The sequence below is a fragment of the Dioscorea cayenensis genome, chromosome 6 (genome assembly GCF_009730915.1).
Source record: "Dioscorea cayenensis subsp. rotundata cultivar TDr96_F1 chromosome 6, TDr96_F1_v2_PseudoChromosome.rev07_lg8_w22 25.fasta, whole genome shotgun sequence".
NCBI lineage: Eukaryota > Viridiplantae > Streptophyta > Magnoliopsida > Dioscoreales > Dioscoreaceae > Dioscorea > Dioscorea cayenensis.
The window spans coordinates 17340183-17362221 of NC_052476.1; the positions used below are offsets into that span (position 1 = coordinate 17340183).

Sequence of the window (22039 nt, forward strand, 5' to 3'; positions counted from 1 at the left end):
ATTTTTATTTAGATATAACAAACGGAAGCACCTTAAACTTTTTAGAAGTATATATGTAAATTATTGATTTAATCATTATTAAAAAGTTCTTAGATTTTTAGATGTAATGAATAAAAATGCATTTATTTTCTTATATATATATATATATATATATATATATATATATATATATATAGATATATAATTGAATAGTTATAGAAATTATAGGAGCATTTATGTATAGGGTTTTTTGTTATTTAACATGTAATAATATATTGTAATAATAAATTTATTTAGTGTGTGGGGGGTATAGGAGTATACATGCAAACAACTTGAATTTTTAGGGTTATTAATGCAATTTAGCAAATTTTTAGGGATATACATAAAAAAATCATATATATATATATATATACATAGTGAATTTTATTAATTATATTTGCATATATAACTTTACATAGTTCTGTTTACAAGGGGTGTATAGGTTATACAATAATCTTTTTATATGAGTTTTCAATTAAAATCATGCTCAATTACTATTATTAATATATTTTTTAAAAAAAAATTTATAAATTTTGATACATCAACAGGAATCATCTGAGAGTGAGAAATTGAGTGTGATTTAGGAATTTTTCAAATTAATTTTTTGTTAACAAAATTAGTAGAAGTGTCTTTTAATGTGAATTATGTTGAACTATAAACAATTGCAAAATAATAATATTATTGTTGCATTAAATTTGTAAGATTTCAAGGAATTATGAGCGATTGATGAGTTTTGCAAATAACTCCTTCAATATAATATTATTATTTGGAGAATTTTTATTACAAACAAACAAAAACAAATCTATACAGAAGAATTAATATCATTAAATTCAAACAAAACCAAATTCTCTAAAATAAAATTAAAAATAAATAAAAAATATTTGTTTTTCCATAAATTATTGAAGCTCGAATCAAATGGCGGCATCTCAATTTTGATCACATTGATCAAAATTGATCATATCACATCACACAAGTTCAACACCATGCACAAGTCTTTAGCCTTCACTTGCTCTAGTTTATGAAGAACTATTCTTCCATATCGATATACCGCTTGCTTGCACTGTAAAATAAAATAAAAATAAATAAATAAATAAAATATGAAAATTAAACCAGATAAATAAATTGAAAGTCACTGAAATTTAAGAGAAAAAAATAAATAAATAAATAAACTCACTCTCTTTCGATTTCCTTCGGACTCATCACAGTAATCAAGCGCTGCATCGGTCACTTTATTCTAAAAAAAATTTAAAAAAAAAATCATAAAATTAATAAATAATAATAAATTCAAAAAGAGTTTCATGTGTGTGTCGAGATTATATTATATAATTACATCAAACAATATTACCTTCACTTTTGGATCTGCAAGTTGATAAATAAAATTCTCGATCGCATACGTACAATCACTGCATTCGTCCGCGCGCTGTTGAACAAAAAAAAAAAATTAGTAATTTATATTTCTATTAAAATCTAAATTAAATTATTGTTCTTAGTTATTACATTCACACAGTTTGTATTCTCTGAAGAATTTTTATTATCAATAACATCTGTGACTTCATCAAAGCACAATCCAGTTTTGTTGCAGAGGTTTTGTTCATGGAAGATTTCTTGCATTTGAACACGGCTTTGTTCTATTTGATCACTTGATTTCCTCAAACACTGAAAATATAACCAATAAATAAAAAGTAAGTAATAATTTTATATATATATATATATATATGATTTTAAGATTTAAAAGAAATATATTGATTGGAGTTTGGAATGTTGTTACCTTGGATTGTAAATCAGAAGGAAGAGATTGACAAACTTGGTTTGAAAGAACATTGACATCATTGAACATGTCCTTGTTCTTCAATGCTTTGTCTGCTTTTCTTGATGCTTCCAAGCATGAATTGCATCTTGTTCCTGCATTTCATACAACCTCTACTTCATTTTTTTTCTTAATGAAGATATTTAAGTTCAAAAAAAAAAATTTTAATAAATGCAGACAAACGACATATGCGAGGAGCTCATGAGCTCTACTACATATGTCTTCTTACACTTGTAAGAACTGAGATTCGAACCCACCTCCTCAATAAATAGTTTAAATTTTTTTCAAAATATCTAATTAATATATAAATATATATATATATATATATATATAATTGAAATGAAGTTAACCTCTAGTGATAGACATGAAGTCAAATCTAGCATCCACATGAAGAAGTAGCAAAGTGAGAATGATCCCAAAACTCCACATCATCTTCATGTTCATCATTCCTCAACTACAATGGAAAATTAAAAAAATATATATTTATTTATTTATTTTTCAAGGAAAATAATCATAATAATTATATATAAAAAAAAAAGTTAGAAATAATATCATACCAAAAGCTTCAAAGTTGGTGTGTAAGTTGAAATGCAATGTTGGAATTGAATGAAGGTGAGAGATTGGTAGTTGTGTTATTTATAGCACTTAAAAACTTCACATAGTGAATAGCATATACAGATATACTAGTACTTATTTTTCTTTTTATTTTATTTTATTTTTTTCAAATCATGTTGGAATATTATTAACTTGTCTCCAATTATTATTTTTTATTACTTCTTTTTTTTAATGATTCAAAAGTCATTATAATGAGTGACTTAGTTCTTTTTTTAGTTAATATATTAACATTAAATCTAAATGTTTCAAAGAGTGAGAAATTACAAAAATAATTATAAATGGAATAAGTATAATTATACAAAAAAAAATTTGGTAAAAATAATAAGAATTTGCTTAAAAATTAATTTTGACTAGAGTTTTGAAATTGAGCTAGGAATAACTTGTACATTGTATTATTATATATATCATGTTATAATTATTAATTTTAGAACTCAATGTTAAAAGATGCATCTTTGGATCCAAACTTATAATTAAAGATGGATAAATTATGAACAATAATTCACTCCCATTCTCTCTCAAATTATGCCCAATGGCATCTTGAAATAAATGTAATATTTTTTTACATAATTTTATGGAATTTTACAAAAAGAACCTCATTGTGTTTATTAGACATGCTCAAATCCTCCTTTTGTAAGAGAAGTGGGAGGAAGAAGTAATTTTTATATTTATCAGGGAGGAAAAGTAAAATCTCTTTTTTTAACCCATGCTTTTATATGAATAAAAATAGTTGCAAGTAGTGACTGGGATGTAATTTAATATTTTCTTGGGGGCATTCCGGCATTGTTTGCAAGAAGAGCCTACAAGTGAGGAAAATCATATATCTAGACATTTTACCAAAATATTATTATTAATTTTTTTTTAAATCATTAAATAAGAGAAAAAAAATTATTTTTAAATTATATATATATATATATATACTACTGACTAATAATCGCAGATTATCGGTTAAATGAGTAGATATGAATATATAAATTTTTAGGTTGAATCAAACTCATTTGAAAAATATATTGTTTATATTTGACACATCTCACTGCAATATGCATAAATTTATTCAAAGTTATTTATTATAAATTATTATTTAATTATCAAATATCAGTTAAGTTAGTAAATATTAATATCACTACATAAACTTTTAGATTGAATAAGACTCACTCGAAAAATATATTTGGTTTATATCTAACGCATCTCACTGCAATGCAATACATAAATTTTTTCATACTTATTATTGTTAATCTCTTTATTACAAGTAACTTGAATTAATGCATATATCCATAACAATCAATATTACTCATAAAACAACTCTGATAGTATCACATATTAATTTCCATTAGCATGGAATCACCTTCCTCTTCATTGTCGCAGAATTCCAATGCATTACATAAGTTTTTCGCTTTAGCTTTCTCCAATTTGTCAAGTACTGCAGCTCCGTATTGGTATACATATTCATCGCACTACAATAAAAAAAATTATTGTTTTGAGTTGTTAAATTATTCTGATTTAAATTTAAGATTTAACTCACTTTCTCGCGGTCCTCCCCTCTTTCTTCGCAAAAATTAAGCATAGCATTAGTAGCTTTAGTCTGTTGACAAACAGAAAATTATATTAGATTAGATAAATAATTTTTTAAAAAAATCTACAAAAAAAATTTCAATTTTGAATACCTTTGTTCTTGGATTTTGTATCTCTGAAATTACTTTTCTGGCATATTTTTTACACTTGGAACAACTTTTCATGTTTGCTTCCTATCAATGAAAATTTTGCTTTTTATTTGATAAATAAAAAAAAACAACATAAAGAAAAATTAAATTGATTTATTCAACTTCGTATTTTTACCTCATCGTCACCACCTTTTTCATCGTCGCATAATCTCGTATTATTGCATAAACTTTTTTCATGAAAGAATTCTTGAAATAGTACCTTAGCATACTGAACATAATCTCTCGATTTTTTCAAACACTACAAAATAAATATATATAAATTATTTTTAAATAATAATGAAACTAAATATAGATTCACCAAATATATATATATATATAATACGAAAAACTTGTACCTTGATTTCTAAATCATTCGGAAGAGCTTGACAGACTTGTTTCGATAGCGCGACGACTTCCTCAAATAACTTCATACTGTTAAATTCTTTCTCGGCATTTCTCGCAAATTCCAAACATGAATTACATCCTAAATCTATTCACATAAATTTCAAAAAAATAAAATAAATTCAAATTTATTAGAATGTTTTACTATAAATTTGTTCTTGAATTTTGATTCTATGTTCACCTGCAGACGTAGACATGAATTCAACTCTAGCATCAACATGAAATGCTACGAAACTAAGTATAATTCCGAAACTCCACAGCATTTTCATCGTCGTTGTTCTTCGCTTTAAATTAAAAGAAAAAAAATTAAAGACGATACGTATAAAATATAAAAACATGAATAATCAAACAGAAAAAAAAAAATCATTACCGAAAAGCCGAAGATTTCTTAGTTGAACTTCAGTTAGTACTGAATGAAGAAAGTTAAGGAGTTGCATGAACTATTTATAGCTCTAAATTATTTAGATTTTATAATTTTTTTTTAATGTTGTTTTTGGAAAGAATTATTAGATGTATAATTATGTTAACCATTGGATCCACATTGGAAACTAATTTTTCATGGTTATCTTATCTTGCAAACTTTTTTAATATATAAATAAAAAAGTGATTGAGAAACTTCATCTGTTGTTTCCTTTTTTAAATTAAAAAAACTTCATATGTTGTTGTTCAATAATTAGTTTGTCTATATCCAGCTTTGTTTGTCATTATCATAACTATTTTCTCTAAAGATGCTAACAATGAATGCATTTAGGTCCAAATCATGCATTCTTAAGTGCAGTTAATACATAAAATAAATCTAATCATTAATTGTTTATTTTGATTAGTGTTAATTCAGTCAAAGTTTTCATGATCTTAAAAAAATAATAATAATAATTGTTTGATAGATAAACTCTAACCCTAACCCTAATGAGAATCATAACTATTGTTTCACCATTGAAAACTAGAACACTGTTTAACAGAAAACAAAAAGGCCATAAAAATGTATTGTCTCTTCCATTCAAGCATGAAAAAGAAGGCAAGAAAATTTCTCACCTATTTCCTAAAGGATTTAACTAAATGTGGCACATGAAAAAGAGTATCAATGTACAGAAAATGATATCCATCATTCCGAAATATAATTTCCGAAATCTAGAGCTATGAGCAGCGGAATTCGAGTTAGTAATCCAAGCTTTTCGGTTTGTTTTTCTAAGTCAAGCTGCAGTTCGTGTCGATGGTTGTTTGTCGCTGCAGTGTTGAAATGAGACAGCTCTGTGAAAGAAAGCACTTGATCATCATGTAATCTCTAAGGCGAAAACTACTTGGTGTTTCCGGGGGCTCTCTTTGGCAAAGTTCCGGGGGCGAACACTGGGAACTGATTTAAAACTTGCCGCCTCTCTACAGTTGATTCGCGAGCTGCATTTGGTTCCCTTTCGGTCTCTGATCTCAGCCTTGAGCCTCCTTCATTTAGAAGAGGTCCGCCGAAGAATATCGACTGTCCAGTGTACATTAGTCTCTCCGGTTGTTGTGCAGGAGCAGCGGGCGCTGAAGTACTTGGAAAACTCGGCCTTCTTCCATGACCACTACTTGTTTCAGCTGTGGTGTTTGTCAAGGAAACACGAGAAGTTCTCACGGGTGCATCAATCATAGGTTCAGTTCTAGTAGACGATGCAGGAACTGAAACATATCGGCCGGCTTCTTGGTCCCAAACAACCGATGCCTTTTTGCTCTCCCGGATAAGGGAAGTGGCGGTCTGAAACATCGGGTTGGTGAGCTGAGTATTCAGTATCGGTCCTCTTTGAATCAAGGGGCGATCGGGAAGAGAACGCTGCAAAGGAAGAGGGTTGAGGACCACAGGGGCTTCATGAATGGGACCGGGACTGCTGAAGCTACTGGCAGATGGTGTAATACTTTCATAGTCCTCTTTGCTTGCAATACTCTGCGGGTATGAGTTCTTTAAAGAATCCGGTTTCAACTGAGACTTGAACTCTTTATGAGCACTGTAATCCATGCTTGTACTGCTTCGAACACTGGCATTACCACTAGAGCTGAGATCACCGTCCGGTAACCTACGAGGTTCTATTGGCCGGAGAACAGAAGAGGATGCTCGGGCTTTTGCGGCTGCTTTCATTGCCTCACCAGAGTCTAACTTAGCGAGTTTCCAAGCGCTAATCTTAACTGCCCTTTTAGACTTCATTCCACTATCTGCATTTCCAGCAGCATCCGGATCAACAGTCGAAGGTACCATCCCAGGTTCCAAATGCGGGATAATCTCATCCTGCAACAAGAGTTAAATTAACGGTGAGAAACAAGCATATAAAGTTTCAATTAAACTTATGTATGTCTTACCTGTTGATCAACGAACACTCTCGGTCGGAGTACACCAAACGCCTTTGTATTGTAGACCAAGAGAACTACCACCGCTTATGCCAGTGGTGGCAGAATTAGTCGGAGAATAAAGGGCCCACTGTCTAAGCTCATCTTCCGGAGATGCCGGAGGTGCCTCGCTCATGGCTCTCATCGCCACCACATACTCATATGTTGTGATGCCCTGTTAGAAAGTCAGAAAAGACGGAATGAGTGAAGTAAATATAGCTTATTGACGTTTAGAAATGATGTGTTCATCTTCTTTGAGTCTAACCTTTTTAATCAAAATCATATGGAAAAAGAATAGTTCGCCCAGTGGCACACAAGCCAATAATGAAACTGCAGTACAGATAGCCTGCATATCAAAAATTTGGCTTTAGCATATGAATGAATAATTCAGATATATAAAATAAACACAAGTCGGTGATGCATATGGTATGGATGTCGAAGGGGTGAAATAATTAAGGAGCTAAACAACTAGTTTGGAAGAGGAGAAGACCAAGACTAGTGCAATCCTTCTAAACATACTCGAAATCCAGCCTAAAAATCACTAATGAAACATCAGCGATACCTAGCTTGCAGACGCAGATCAAGTTTATCACTTACTTGTATGTCGTGAAATTAAGTTTATCTTCTTGGAAATAAATCTCAACTGAACGTTTTTCTCTCATTTTAGATCCCTAAGACGTTTTTAAACAAAACAATTCTTTGTCTACCAAATCTATTTGTGTTTATTTTGCTAGCAATATTGCTCTTTCATTAGATACACTTCTTATTAGCACACCATAAACAAAATTCCTCCACAAAAATTGGTAACATGATTGATTAAAAAATAATAATACAAAATTTTATAAAACACAAACAAAATACCAAGAAATGTAGCAAATATAGGATCAATGCGAGAATGATGTGCTTGTAGAACAAAGAACACACTTGAACATTTAACCTTTTGCCAAAGTTCTAAAACTTATTAATGCTCTTCAATCTTGGCTCTGAGCGCACAGTCCCAAGATAATAAAACACACCCTTTGTGGATAATACACATCTTCAATGAGAGTAACATGATCGGGGATGGTAAAAATTTCTCTATTTAAAGATGCTGCTATAGCATAAATTCTGGCAGCATCCAAAAACTTTCAGACAAAACAAAACTACGATTAAGGTAAAAAAATGTAAAGTAAAACTGAGCGTGGTTGGGTTACATATAGAGTAAACATAGAGTAGGGAGATTGAGAAAGAAATAAGGGAATAGAAAAGAGAGGATATTCCGATATTGATTCAGACAGAAAGAACCTGAATGGTGATATTAGTTCCTTGAGACACTATGAAACATAGCATCATGTGATGCATATCCATTAAGGATAAAAAAAAATTGCCATGTAAATACAGACACTCAATTAAACCAAACTGAAAGAAAGTTAACAAGAATGTGTTTGCATCCTAGATGGGCCATTAAAAGCAAAAACTATAGCAAAGATACTTTTGATCACAAATAAACAAAAAGTCAAGGAAAAATAAAACATCAGAACATGTAGGAGACAGATGAAAAGGAACAGAAAAGGTTTCAATAACTGAGCTCAATATTCTGCAAAGAAGTCCGATTTAGTTACGAGCCTATTTCAAAAATAAAACCAGGGCTGACCAAACACAACAATTTAAATAAGCAATCCATTTCAAGAATATTAAATCATTACCAAGGTGAACTTACCACAATAGTTGCAAATGGGGCACGAGAGAAACCATTTCCAAGCTTGTCAACAATGCTTTTCTCTGTGCCCTTCTTATCCACAAAACAGAGCACAAGAACAGCAACTCCAACCCCAAACTCAATCGCAAGCTGGGAAAGTTAAAAAAATAAAATAAAGACGCCATAACCCATATCAGAACTTACTAGATCATTTAAGATGAATATTGGGAAGAAAATCAGAAGGTCCAAGCCTTAGCTCCTGCTGCATACCCAAACCAGACTTGTCGCCATCAGTGATATAAATGTGATATAATTCTTTCTCCCCACACAATTATTCAACCACTGTTCATAAATAAACACCAGGCAAATTAAAAAGTTCTGTAGAATACCAAATATTAATAAAGTGGTAATAACAATGTTCGAAGAATATTTTACCCGACAATGATGATCAAATCCATCCACACATTTATCACAACTTCTACAATGTTTGCTGAACTTACGCACCTGCAAGATGAAAATGCACACAAGAAGTTAACCTTTATGAACATAAAAGATCAAAAATAATTTTGGAGTTGAGGAATCCTGCAGTTTTTATCTATTATGCATCTAACATTGATAACACAGATTCTAAGAGGCTGCTTTGGAGTTCATGCAAATTCAGTGAAGGTCAATAAAAAATTTGTTAAAATTTTGAATCGCCACATCAGATTTAAGAAGATGGGCAAACCTCCATGTGAAGCAAAGGTCCTAAAGATTTTAATTCCAAGGAGAAGGTTTTCAAGAAAATCCAAGTTAAAGCAGTTTCCACATAGAAAGAAAGGGACAACCAACATAAATTTGGATAAAAGTACAAAACAGATGCAGGAGAGAAAAAAAATCCTATTATACTTTATGAGGAGATGCCTCTAAAAAGAATTAATAGAGAGGCAAACCATACAAAGCCCACCGAACAGGAGGGTTCACTAAATCACCACAAATAAAATTACAGAAACATGAAAACAGAATAAAAATAGAATATATATATATATATATATAAAAGTAATCAATAAAAAGGAAACAAAAAGAAATTTACCAAAATTCTCTTGAATGTTATATTACTTAAGCTAAGGCAGGTTTCAGCAACTGAATTAACGTAAACAAATAAATGAGGGCAACAAATGGTTATCACAAAGCACAAGAGAATGCATATGGCTTGGACCATAGAATTGATAAAAAAAAAAATTACAGAAGACTGTAACATGGTAAGTGATTCCAGAACATTGCAAAAGGGACTGGTTCAAAACAAAGATAAACAAATGCTTTTGATCAGGAAGCTATACCTCAGCATTGCACAGTGTGCAGAACAAAGCATCCTCCCCACCAGCTTGTTCATTAGCATCTTCTTTCCGGCAATCATCTTTTGCAAAAGGTAAACAGATTAGCGCACCGAGTATGCAGCAAGGGGATGAGCGTTTTCTAGGAGGAGCCACAGGAATATCTATTTTCCTGTCATCTCCAGCTGACACTTTTTTCTGAGAACCATCCACAGAACTCCTACAAGCTGACGAGGGAGAAGAATGCGCTCCAGTTCCAACATTGTCGAAATTAGCTGGCAGATTCATGTTTTGCAGACCCGGATTGCCATCCGGCATGCTACTGAACACACCATCAAACTTTCCCATAATCCCCTGGATCAGCGGGATTAATGCGTGTGCAGCGGACATAAAGAACAAAAACAGCAACAGCCTGGAAACATTGAACAGAAAAGAATGTCACTTATTAGTTCAAAATAATCCCAGTAAATATATCATCACCTAAGCCTTTGAAGAGGCCAGGCATACATACCACTGGAGTGTAAACTGCAATCGCAATGTATTCGAAGATTTGCTTGCTCAGAAAGGGTGCGAAGAAGGCGTAGAAAGCTATAACCAGCAGAAAGAAAACAGTGATAGCAACAACCTACCAATGTAAAGACACGCAGAAAAGAAAGTTATTCTCTGATTATGAGATCATGCACAATCATATATCGCAAATATATATATATATATATATATATATACATGCTGAAAAACTCTGATCATAAGCAACACCGCAAACGCAAGAAAATGCCACAAAACCTAAACCTAAAACACAAATGAAAATTCCCATATGTGCTACAAAGATGAAGACAGCCAAGAATAATCAACAATGGTAAAAGCAAAAGAAGAGAAATTGAAACGAAAAAGACGATCCATTCTCTCATTCTTCTCACACTATACAATCAAAAAAATCAACTTCAGTGAGTTTACAAACAAATCAAGCAAATCCACATCAAGCTGACACCTTTTTTCAGAAAATGATCTCCAAACATTCCAATATCCCATCACTCAACTAACATCCAAAAAAAACCAACACCAATAGAGTCAAACACATGATTTGAGGTACCTGAAAGGTGTGCGCTGGGAGTTGCCATCCATGGCGCCTCACCATGGTTTCTTATACAGATTGGAACCGCCTCTTCCTCAGATCACAGCATCCAAAGAGAGGGTGAGAAGGAGAGGAGTAGGAGAAGAAGGGTTGACGAACTCGCTCAAGAGGAGAAGGCCATGGATTGCTTGGTGTTTGTGCTTGTGTTTGGGATGAAAACCTTTTTCTTTAGTTTTTCTCACTCTCTCCCAAGTTTCTAGCTTTTGACTCTTTCTCTCTCTAAACTCTCTTTCTCTCTCTAGACTTTTTCTCTCTCTCTCTCTTCTTTAAAAAATTGCATTGAAGCCAGTTTTTCAAGAATTTTTTAATGAGAAAATTATTATTATTAATAAAAAAAATTATTAAAAACTTTATAACATTTTCCCCTTGTTCCATCTATTTTTCTGTTTATTATTTTTATTTTTTTAATAATTATTAAATAATATAATAGAAGACATCACAAAAATAAGTGAGTGATATAAAATCGAATCACTTATATTATAGTACTGTATAAATAATACTGTGATATTATTATTTATCAGATTCTCTGAGGATTGAATTATATGTTTTTACTTTTATTTAGAATTGTTAGGTTGTCTGATTTTTTTAATTTTATTTTATTTGATATTTTAAAAGAGATTTTTTAATGTTATTTTAAATTAAAATGATTTTCTTATTTTTTTTATTTATTTAAAATAATTCTAACATATAAATATTGAATATAAAATTTGGCAGTTTATTCTGCTTTCACTAAAAAAGTATTTTTAAAAAAATTTATTATATTATATATTAATAAAACCCGTGATTTATTTGTTAAAATTAATTATTAATCTAGTGCAAAAAAGAAGGCTTTAATATAAATGATTAAAAATTATTTTTTTAACTCGTTAAAAAAAACAAATAAAATATAATTCAAAACTTAATAACTAAAATTTGAAATATTTCAGAATTATTTATAATAATTATTATTATTATTTATTAAACGTACTTATTTTTGGTATCTCGGTTCTTTCTTTTTCTCTCTCTCTAGAGTTTCTCTCTCTTCTTTAAATGTGGCATTGTGAGATACGTTGGAAACCTAAGACTAGTTTTCCAATGTTAATTAATTATTATTCTTTACTGTTTATTAAAATAAAATTATTTTATAATTTGTGTAATGAAAACCAATTCATATTTTAGTTCTATATCAGCCCATGTAAATTTTTTTATTTTAAAAATACTATTAATTTAAGAATTTAACCTCCATTATTTCCGTAACAGTACTAATTTGAAGAATTTGATTCTGGGTTTACATACTTATTATTTAAGTAATAATTCACTGAACTAAATAAAAGTTGTTATCTCTTTCGGTGTTTTAAAATTAATTATTTATAAATTATAATTTTAGAAACTAAATATAATAATAATAATAATAATCATAATCATAATAATGATTTTTTTTCAAAACCATCCAAGAAAAAAACATTTTTTTTTTAAATTTGAAATAAGTCAAAAATGAAAAGCAGCATTTACAAAGGGACCTTTCTGCCAAGTTGGCGAATTTATTGGTTTTTTTGTGGGCCCCTACGATTTGGATTTTTTTTTTTTCCGTCTTTTTGAAACACGTATCATAATTTCCTCAATAAATGCATATTTCCTTAATTCCTTTAAAAAGAAAAAAAAAAAGAATTTTCAGATGGACCCCTATAAAAAGGGGTAATTATGTGGGTTTCTATTTTCTAATACCCTTTTTGGCCTCCTTCCTATCTCATTTAAGTCCTAGATCTATTCTAGAAGAGGAAAAAAAATTGAGGGCAACATAGTCATTTTAAAAAGTTACTCAATTGTTGACTTGAATATTTACATAAATATTGATTTTTTTTTAAATTGGTATGGTATTCATGCAAATATAATTCCTGAAATTAAGAAACAATAACATAAAACTCCACAACATATATGTTTTTTCCATAAATTGTATTATTTATTTATAAAAAAAAGTAATAATAGAAAAATTTTAAATGAAAAACCTAAAATCACAAAAATAACGACAAAAAAAGGAGAAAATAATTTTACTATATTGAAAATCAAGTATAATGGTGAGGCACATACTTTGCCAAATTTGTTATTCACGAAAATAAAATTTTAAAATTATATTATTTAATATACTCTAAATCCTCTGGGTTTAATTCTAAATGATTTTTTTAATTTTTCATAATTCAAAAAATCATATAAGCTACATCGGATCAGTATAATTAGCGTCACAAACTCTACCATAAATCAATCTTGTAAAAAAACATTCAAATACATAACGAATTATTTTCAATATATATATATATATCAGAAATTTTCAAGGGTATATATGTAAAAAAACGCCACTTCTATGTTGTTCAAGTTGATAACACAAGCAATTAATAATTCAAAAGTCCACTTAGCCTCAAAACATACAAAGAAAGAAGACAAATCTTCAAACAAAAAAAAAAAAAAGATTAATTAAATCAAAATAATGAGAAGTAGTTGAAGTTGTTAATGTATGCACAAAAGAGTAGATGAGATTTCCCAACCTTTCTTGGCTGCAGTTTCCATCTCATTTTGGACATGAAGAATCCACAAACAAATACATGTTTGGAAGTCAAACTATGATGCATAAATTAATTGGTTTGCAAATTTTGAGACCTTGTTTAATGTTCGAAACATCGATATTATATCATCGGTTTAGTTATGTTTCCGATGCTCATTGGTTTGTTAACCATGGTTAACTAAACTATGCTCAGAATAAGAAAATTCTGCAGAAAAAAAAATTAAAATCATGCAGGCAAGAGATCATGATTTTCTTTAATCACATTCCATGTTTCCAGTTTATTGTTTGATTAGTTTGTTAACCGTGGTTAATGGCTTGTTAACCATGGTTACCTAAACTAAGCTCAGAATAAGAAAATTCTGCAGACAAAAAAAAAATCATGCAGACAAGAGATCATGATTTTCTTTAATCACTATCAATGTTTGAATTCAAGACAACGGTATTCTCGATCAAGTTTAATGTTTGATTATTTTGTTAACCATGGTTAATTGCTTGTTAACCATGGTTACCTAAACTAAGCTCAGAATAAGAATTTTTGTAGACAAAAAAAAATCATGCAGACAAGAGACGATGATTTTCTTTAATCACATTCAATGTTTGAATTCAAGACAAGGGTATTCTCGATCGAGTTTAATGTTTGCTTAGTTTGTTAACCATGGTTACCCAAACTAAGCTCAAAATAAGAAAAATATGCAGAAAAAAATGATGCAGATAAGAGATCAAGAATTTTTTTTTTAATCACATTCAATGTTGGAATTTAAGACAGCAGGATTCTTAATTGAGTTTAATGTTCAATTAGTTTCATATGGCGATAATTAAACAAAGTTTCATATACTTTTTCTGGAAAGAAGAAAATTCTATAGTAAAAAATTATGCAGAAAAGAAGTCATGATTTCATTGAATTCAATGTTAGAATTCATGGCAGTAATGATATCGGAGTGTTGATCATTCGACATAATAATTAGAAATTCTACAAAAAAAAAATTATGGTTTTACCACATTCTAAATTGCTGTTAACATGTGATATATCAGCTGAGTTTGTTAGTTGTGGTTTAAATAGTTTCATATGACGATAATTAAAGAAATTTTCATATAATTTACTGAAAAGTAGAAAATTCTGCAGAAAAAAATCATGCAGACAAAAGATCATGATTTCATTGAATTCAATGGTGATCATAACAGTGTGGCCCAGTAATGTTTACAGGTTGATTTGATACAGCAATGTGCACAAGTTCTATCATTCAAATGAGATTCGACATATTAATTCACATGGGTAGTAGGGTGATAATTAGAACAAGCTGTTCAGTAATAATCAAGCAAACTAGTTAAGAATAATCACATTCTCTGACTATTATGATGAATTAGTACGTAAACCTTGTCGACAGAATGCAAGCACTCAACAGTTTCATTCATCGGCCTTGAAATCTAGCATAATATGTTCATGCAAAATTATTTGAAGTTCAATATAATTTGGTACAAGCTGTTGAGTCAAATAAATACATACAATAGCTTTGTTCGACTTGGGCATGTTGTTTCCAATGTAATTCTGACGGCAAGGCCGAAATTATTTTAGCATGTTAATTGAGGTATTTATCACAGTTTGCTTGTGGGGACGCCAGTCGGCGATGTCCTCGACTTCTTCTCTACAACACGAGAGAGTTGTTTCACTTCCTCTTTTGGTATGTGTCTAGGCTGGCTTAGCCAGAGCCCACCATCAACAACCATGGTTGCTCCATTGACATACTTACCTACACGAGGATTTCAGCAAATAAGAGACGATCAGGGAAACGAGAACATCGTTTATCTCAGTGATCTAATTGTATATTTTAATTCACAAAGATTATTTTGAGTGTAAGAAATGAAACTAATAGTGATAAAAACTTTAATAAGATCATAAAATACGAGCACATTGACAACCTGCATCAGAAGCCAGGTACACGGCGGCCATTGCAATGTCCCATCTCTCTCCCATTTTGAACAAAGGCATGGCTTCTCTCAATTTTACCTTCATCTCCTCCGGTGCGAGTTTTCGGAGTCCTGGTGTCCCTTCAATGGGCCCGGGCGCAATCCCGTTCACCCTTATATCATAATCAGTTCCCCATTCAAGAGCCAAAGATTTTGTAATGCTATCTACTGCTGCCTGTTGAACAAGAATATCATAACATATCGGAAATATAAACTCTTCATAATTTAGACGATCAAATTGCATTACATATAACATGCCTTAGCTGCCGATACGTGAATTTGATACCAGGATGCCGTGTAGTGAAGTGTTGCGCTAATGTTCAGTATGAGACCACCTGTTGATGAATCTCTCCCTGGGCCACCCTTTTTCAGATACTTCAGTGCTTCATGGCACATTGTGTATGTACCAACTGAATCAATGTCTATAACTGCCGAAGGTTATTTACAATGTAAATACACTCTTCGGGTAGCAGGCATTTGCTTGCATGGAATGGAAAGTGTAAAATGTGAAACAGAAGAAACCTCACCGGTTCGAAATCCATTGGGTGATAAGTCTTCCGGCGATGCGAGGAAATTACCTGCTGCTCCATTCACAAGAATATCAAGTCTTCCGAAATGTTGAACAGTTGTGTCAACTGCCTTTGCTGCATCTTCCCGCTTACGAACATCTCCCTCAATCCCAATGGCCTGCATGATACATTAAGCAAACTTGCTTCACATAAAGTCCAAACAATTTGAATATCATAATCAAACCCATTATCTGATTTTTATCTTGAAGAGATTCAGAGATTCAAATTATCAACCAAACAATTTAACTAATCTCACCACAGAGGAAACAAGAATTTAGACAGTCCAAACAGTTCAGCATTCTATAACTATCCCTCTGAGCACATGAAAGATAACAAAAAAATGAAGAAAATTATGACAGAAAAGTCAATTAAACTTTTCAGTAATCCAAACCAAATTCATAGACATCAAGTTCTCAAGAAAATTAAAGACAGAAGAACTCTTCTTTTGGAGGAAAGCAAAGAAATGTAACGACAGAATGTAAAGCATTCAAATCATCAGCATTCTGTGGTTATCCATCAAAGACAAATAATCCCATTTTTTGCAACATGATAAGCATGGAAATAAAGAACACCATGAGAGGTACCAAAAAGTCCGAAAAGAACAGCTTAATTTCACGTGATGTCGGTAATCAAAATAAAAATCAAAGGCATCAAACTATGGAAAAAGAAATATTCTCTTCTGACAGTTACCCATTTCAGCAATTGATGACAGAAACAAAGACACTAAATTCATAAGATAAAAGACATTTCTCCTCCTTTCAAGAAAAGAAGACTAGTCAGCAAGGAAGACTACTTGATTTTTTTTCTCCACATTACCATCTATTTAAAAACACTGCACAACAAAACCATCACAAACCATAAAAAATAGAATGCCATGAGAGATACCATAATAGTTCATATAAACATTTGTGAGAGGAGAAGTACAAGAATCAAATATGTTAAGTTCTGAAATACAAGCATTTCTCATCCTTCAGAGAAAACTAAAATTAATCAGCAAGGAAAAGTACTCCATTTCTTTTCACATAACAATCCATCTAAAAGAAATACTCCATTCCATCACAAAAAACAGTTACCATGAAATAAAGAATACCGGGAGAGATAAGATTTCTCCTCATTAACACACAAAAAAAAAACAAATAAGTAAATTCACCATTCAAGTAATCCAAACCAGAAACAAAGACATTGTGGAATAGAAATATCTCTCTTCCTTTCAAGAAAAAAAAAACAAACAAACACCAATAGAGATACCAAAAGTCCCAAAGAACCAAATTTTCCTATGAATATCGATATCAGAAATCGAAAACATTAATTTTTAAACAAGAAATAAATCTCTTCCTTCAAATGAAAAGAAACCAAACAGGAAGGAGAACTCCTCCATTTCTCTTCACAAAAATATCCATCTAATAGATCTCCTTCAATCCATCACAAGAACATCACAAACAAGGAAACACCACCAGACACACCAAAAAAACCCCAAAATTAAACTCCCAAAGAACCAATTTTTCCCAATAATTAACAATATAATCAACCAAAAACAGAAGTTTTTTTTTAAAAAAAAATAGAATCAAACCTCTTCTTTTTAATGAGAAAAAGAAAACAAATCAGAAAGGAGACCTCCCCCATTTCTCTTCACATAACCATCCAAACGAGCTAAGCTACTCCAATCACATACAAACCCCAAAAAGAAACAATTTTTTTCCCAAAAATCAACAAAACTCACATACAAAAAGAAGTTAAACTCAACATTCCAGCAAAATAAAACCACAAATCAAAAACATACATCAAACTCCCAAACAATAAACAAATAAAAAGAAAAGCTTACCCGAATCCCTTGTGACTGAAGAGCCAAGACAGCAGCATCAAGGACCTGACGCCGGCGGCCCATGATGGCAACGGCGGCGCCATGCTTGCCAAACTGTGTGGTGATCTCAAAGCCAATCCCTGAGCCTCCGCCGGTCAAAAGCGCCACCTTTCCCTTCAAAATATCAACTTTAAACGGCGAATCCATCTCTCTCTCTCCTCTCTCTCTCTCTCTCTCTGTGTGTTTGTGTTCCAACTTTGTGGGAATAAAACAAAATCTCCAACTTTGTGGGACTAAAACAAAATCTAAGCCGTTTACTGTCATGGGTTTCCGCACATGGTCGGTAATGTGTTGTCTTGTCAAGAGAAGTTGGCCGAGAAGATCAAAGTTGGCCAAAATCCAATTCCAATGGAAGTGGTCTCACTTACCATGGCTGCCGGCTAAGTTTTTTTATTTTTATTTATTTTTTAATTATTATTATTAATATATATATATAATAATATTATAATCATTTTATGAATATACCCTTGAATATTTCAAGATTTAATTATCGAACCTCAAGTATGGCAGAATCAAATCTCAATATTTATGTTTTAATCACTCACTGGGAAGGAGTTGAACCCTTAACTTTATATATGAAAGTTGAATGCTTTACCTTTCAAGCATTAAGACATAGCTTCATGTACTTTTGACAAATGTATTCACACGGCCAAACATTCTGCATGTTAAAATTTTATTTTATATAATTTTGTTAAAAAACCACATTAAGACCAAGGTTTGCAGACCTGGATCGGGCATTGACTAGGGAAAAAGTTAAGAGTCAAGGGTTGGATTCAACCAGGTTGAACCGGGGTCAACAATTTTTATTAAAAATAATTTAAATTTTAGTTATATAATTAAAAAATAAAATATTGAAGAATAAAAAATAATAAAAATAATAAAAACATGAATTTTAAAATTTTAAGCAAGTATTTTATATAAATAATATTAGTACACCACATTAAAAATAAACAAGTACAAAATTAGTATATTAATAATTATATTATAGTACATCAAATAACATAAAAATAAACTAGTACAAAATTAATTGAAAACATAAAAATATTCCACTAGAAAATAAACAAGTAGGAAGTTCTATAATTTTACATTATAACCCTCAAACATTAGTATATTATAAAATAAAATAAGAATTAAAAAAAAAATTTGTGCAAACCCGGGCTGATGACAAGGCCGATCACCGGTCGGATCGGCCGGGTTACCTATATATTAGACTGGACCGGTTTTAAGGCCTGATTCGGGTCAACTCGATCTGACCGGCTGGTCCAGTCCGGGTCTGAAAACATTGATTAAGACTATGTTTTCAATAATAATAATAATAATAATAATTAATAATACAAGGTCTAAATGATCACCTTAGAATGATGACAATTGATGCTCTATCTTTATATATATATGTATATATTAGAAAAATGATAAGGTTTTTTTTTTCAAAAGCGGTAAGCGACAAGTACTATATACATAAGAGGCGCACGCACGGGATAGAAATTAATCATTCAACCCACGCACCCTCAGCCAAAGACAAGGGATTTGGGTTGTGAGCCCATACTAACAACTCGTTACCATTATTGCTTCTAATGAGTCTTGAACTCGAGTTTTTTTTATTATCTCACTAGAGACATTTTTGCAATAAGTCTAAATGGTCACCTTAGAATGGTGACAATTGATGCTCTATCTTTATATATATATATATATATAATACTAAGCTTTATTAATAAAATCATCCAATTTGCATAACTCTTCCATCTCTCTCTCTCTCTATAACGCTTTTGACCATAACCTTTACTTCACTTTGGGTTGTAGATTCATCACCGGCGCTCATCACCAGAGTCCAAGTCAGTTGAAAAGCATAACAACCCCCTAATGGTATCAGAGCTAGAGTTTCAATCTTCAAGAAAAAGGTACTTTTTACCATGCAAGGGTAAACTCTTAATAGGGTCTCCAACATGTCGACAGTTAGCTTTAGCTTGGTTACATGGCTTTTATTGATCCATTAATTAATTAAAAAAAAAAGAAAAAAATGAAGCTTGAAATGGGTTTTAATATGAAAAAAAGAGCTGATATGTCTGGCATGAAGAGGTAAGATGAAATGGAGAGCACCAATACTACCCGTCAAAGGACAAGAGATATGTTTAGGGGAAAGAGTGTGGCGGTAAGTTTAAACTCTCGAAACTTGAATGATCATCCCTCGATTGTTTCCATATCGGATATTCATGATGCTTGGTCCCTAAAACAGCCAAGACTATTCTTATATTAAGATAGTGAAACATGAACTAAAAAAATTTATATATATATATATATATTATTTCAATAAGCATAAATCAATTAAAGTTATTAATTTAGTTAAATCATCTGTCATATTATATGTTGAGGATCTTGTTTGCTCATAAGAAGTCTCTTTTTTCTCTTACTTGTGGAACTTATTTCAGTAAAAGTAGTATTTAGTAAAGTAAATTTAGTATTTAGTAAAATTTTATTTAAGTAACTTTAGTATTTAATTTAGTATTTAGCATTTGGTAATATTCAGTAAATTTTATTTTTATCATAATTCTTGTTTATGATATAAGTAAACAAAGTAATCAAAGTAGTAGTTAATTTAGTATTTAATAAATTAATATTTAAAGTATTAGAAATTGCTAGCCTTATGTTTCCTTATAGTAATGTATACTATTTTTCAATCAAAACCTTAATCCTATGTTTTCTTTTCGAAATGTTTCCTATTTTGCAAATAAAACCCAAATCCTATGTTTTATTTTCTTAATATCTCCTATTTATAAATTTTGAATCAAAACCTAACCTATGTTTTCTTTTAGGAATGTGTTCTATTTTTCAGGTTTGATTCAAACCTTAATCATTTGTTTTTTTTTTCGGAATGTCTCATTTTTTTTAATCAAAACCCAGATCCTATCTTTTGTTTTGGGAATATCTGCTAATTTTTAATCAAAACCATAATCCCATGTTTTTTTTATAATGTCTCAGATTTTTCAGTCAAATCCCTAACCCTGTGTTTTATTTTCGGAATACCTCCTATTTTTCAGTCAAAATCTAATCCTATTTGTTCTTTTCTGAATGTCTACTATTTTTAAATCAAAACTCCAATCCTATGTTTTGTTATAGTAATGTCTCATATTTTTCAATTAAAACCCTAATGCTATGTTTTTTTTTTTCGGAATGCCTACTATATTATGAAAAACTAGTTTACAATATCTTGCTGATGGAAAGAGTCTGTGTGCTAAAAATTTTGGCACTTTTCCAATTCTCCGCATATCCGCGTATGGTAAGTTTTTCACTTTGACAATTCTCCACAAGCCAATGTATCCGTGATTGTCAGGAACTTGCCCTTTTGAAGAAAGTGTTTTCAGCGTTAGCTCATCCAGGAACATGACGAAGCATACATTCTTCTTAGAATATTTGCCAAGCTGTGAAAAGTATGAGCTAGCGATACTTATTACTCATACAAAACCTGCGAGAATATTTCTAATGGTATATAGTATGGCAGTAGGCATAATGATACAACATTGAATATTCAAATATATGGTCTATGGTTCATGTTTGGGGATATTCCTTTTAAAATCCTAGAACTACATGTACAAGATTTCTATCAGTAATAGGCAAATTACCCAAAGCCACCACCCCTTGAGATGATTATGATATAATCAAGTTGGCTAAGGTCAGAATTGAAGGAGAAAGCCCACTTAGGGCCTGCTTGGTTGAAGGTTTTGGGAGGTAATGTAAAGTAAGGTTTTGGGAATAACCTTGCTTGGGGGAGGAAGTAAGGATGGAGGTAAAGGTTTAGAGGTTGGGGAGGTTTTGGATGGGAATTATTTTATTGTTGACCAAAATGCCCTTGGTCATTTACAAAAAGTCCAACATATTTAATTAAAAAAATAAACATATAGTCTTGCTCATCTTGCTTCTCTGGCCCCTTTTTCGTTCTCTCTCTTGTGCAGCCCCATCGGAACTCTAATCGCATCCCCATCGCAGCCTTCTGCTCCCTCTTTTTGAAAGTATGCTTGTTTACTGTTGATTTTTATCCACTTCAGTGGGGGTGGTGGTGTTGGTTTTTGAGAACGAAGATGGAGCTGCTGGTTCTTCTT

The 22039-nt window shown here is 31.2% G+C and overlaps 4 protein-coding genes across 4 annotated transcripts; all 4 read right to left on the reverse strand.

The window, feature by feature from the left end:
• Positions 1-907: 907 nt before the first annotated feature.
• LOC120263965 lies at positions 908-2419 on the reverse strand. Its single transcript, XM_039271946.1, has 7 exons — positions 2383-2419; positions 2176-2279; positions 1787-1920; positions 1516-1674; positions 1364-1438; positions 1193-1252; positions 908-1078 (listed from the first exon to the last, which is right to left on the reverse strand). The coding sequence occupies exons 2-7, from the start codon at positions 2270-2272 to the stop codon at positions 974-976; spliced, it is 630 nt and encodes a 209-aa protein (XP_039127880.1). The 5' UTR covers positions 2273-2279; positions 2383-2419; the 3' UTR covers positions 908-973.
• A 1211-nt stretch (positions 2420-3630) lies between these two features.
• On the reverse strand, positions 3631-4936 carry LOC120263823. The gene is made up of 7 exons (XM_039271801.1): positions 4910-4936; positions 4721-4818; positions 4494-4627; positions 4274-4396; positions 4102-4182; positions 3960-4019; positions 3631-3891 (listed from the first exon to the last, which is right to left on the reverse strand). The coding sequence occupies exons 2-7, from the start codon at positions 4806-4808 to the stop codon at positions 3751-3753; spliced, it is 627 nt and encodes a 208-aa protein (XP_039127735.1). The 5' UTR covers positions 4809-4818; positions 4910-4936; the 3' UTR covers positions 3631-3750.
• Positions 4937-5513: 577 nt separating this feature from the next.
• LOC120263519 (probable protein S-acyltransferase 19) lies at positions 5514-11178 on the reverse strand. The gene is given in 11 exon segments (XM_039271459.1): positions 5514-6793; positions 6865-6888; positions 6890-7066; positions 7157-7237; positions 8591-8719; positions 8840-8911; positions 9005-9073; positions 9889-10236; positions 10238-10294; positions 10394-10507; positions 10973-11178. Coding segments are annotated over 11 exon segments (2076 nt in total). The 5' UTR covers positions 11018-11178; the 3' UTR covers positions 5514-5833.
• A 3798-nt stretch (positions 11179-14976) lies between these two features.
• On the reverse strand, positions 14977-18300 carry LOC120262946 (peroxisomal 2,4-dienoyl-CoA reductase-like). Its single transcript, XM_039270865.1, has 5 exons — positions 17907-18300; positions 16043-16202; positions 15774-15943; positions 15468-15690; positions 14977-15298 (listed from the first exon to the last, which is right to left on the reverse strand). Exons 1-5 carry the CDS (start codon positions 18207-18209, stop codon positions 15144-15146), a joined length of 1011 nt encoding a protein of 336 aa, XP_039126799.1. The 5' UTR covers positions 18210-18300; the 3' UTR covers positions 14977-15143.
• Positions 18301-22039: the final 3739 nt, after the last annotated feature.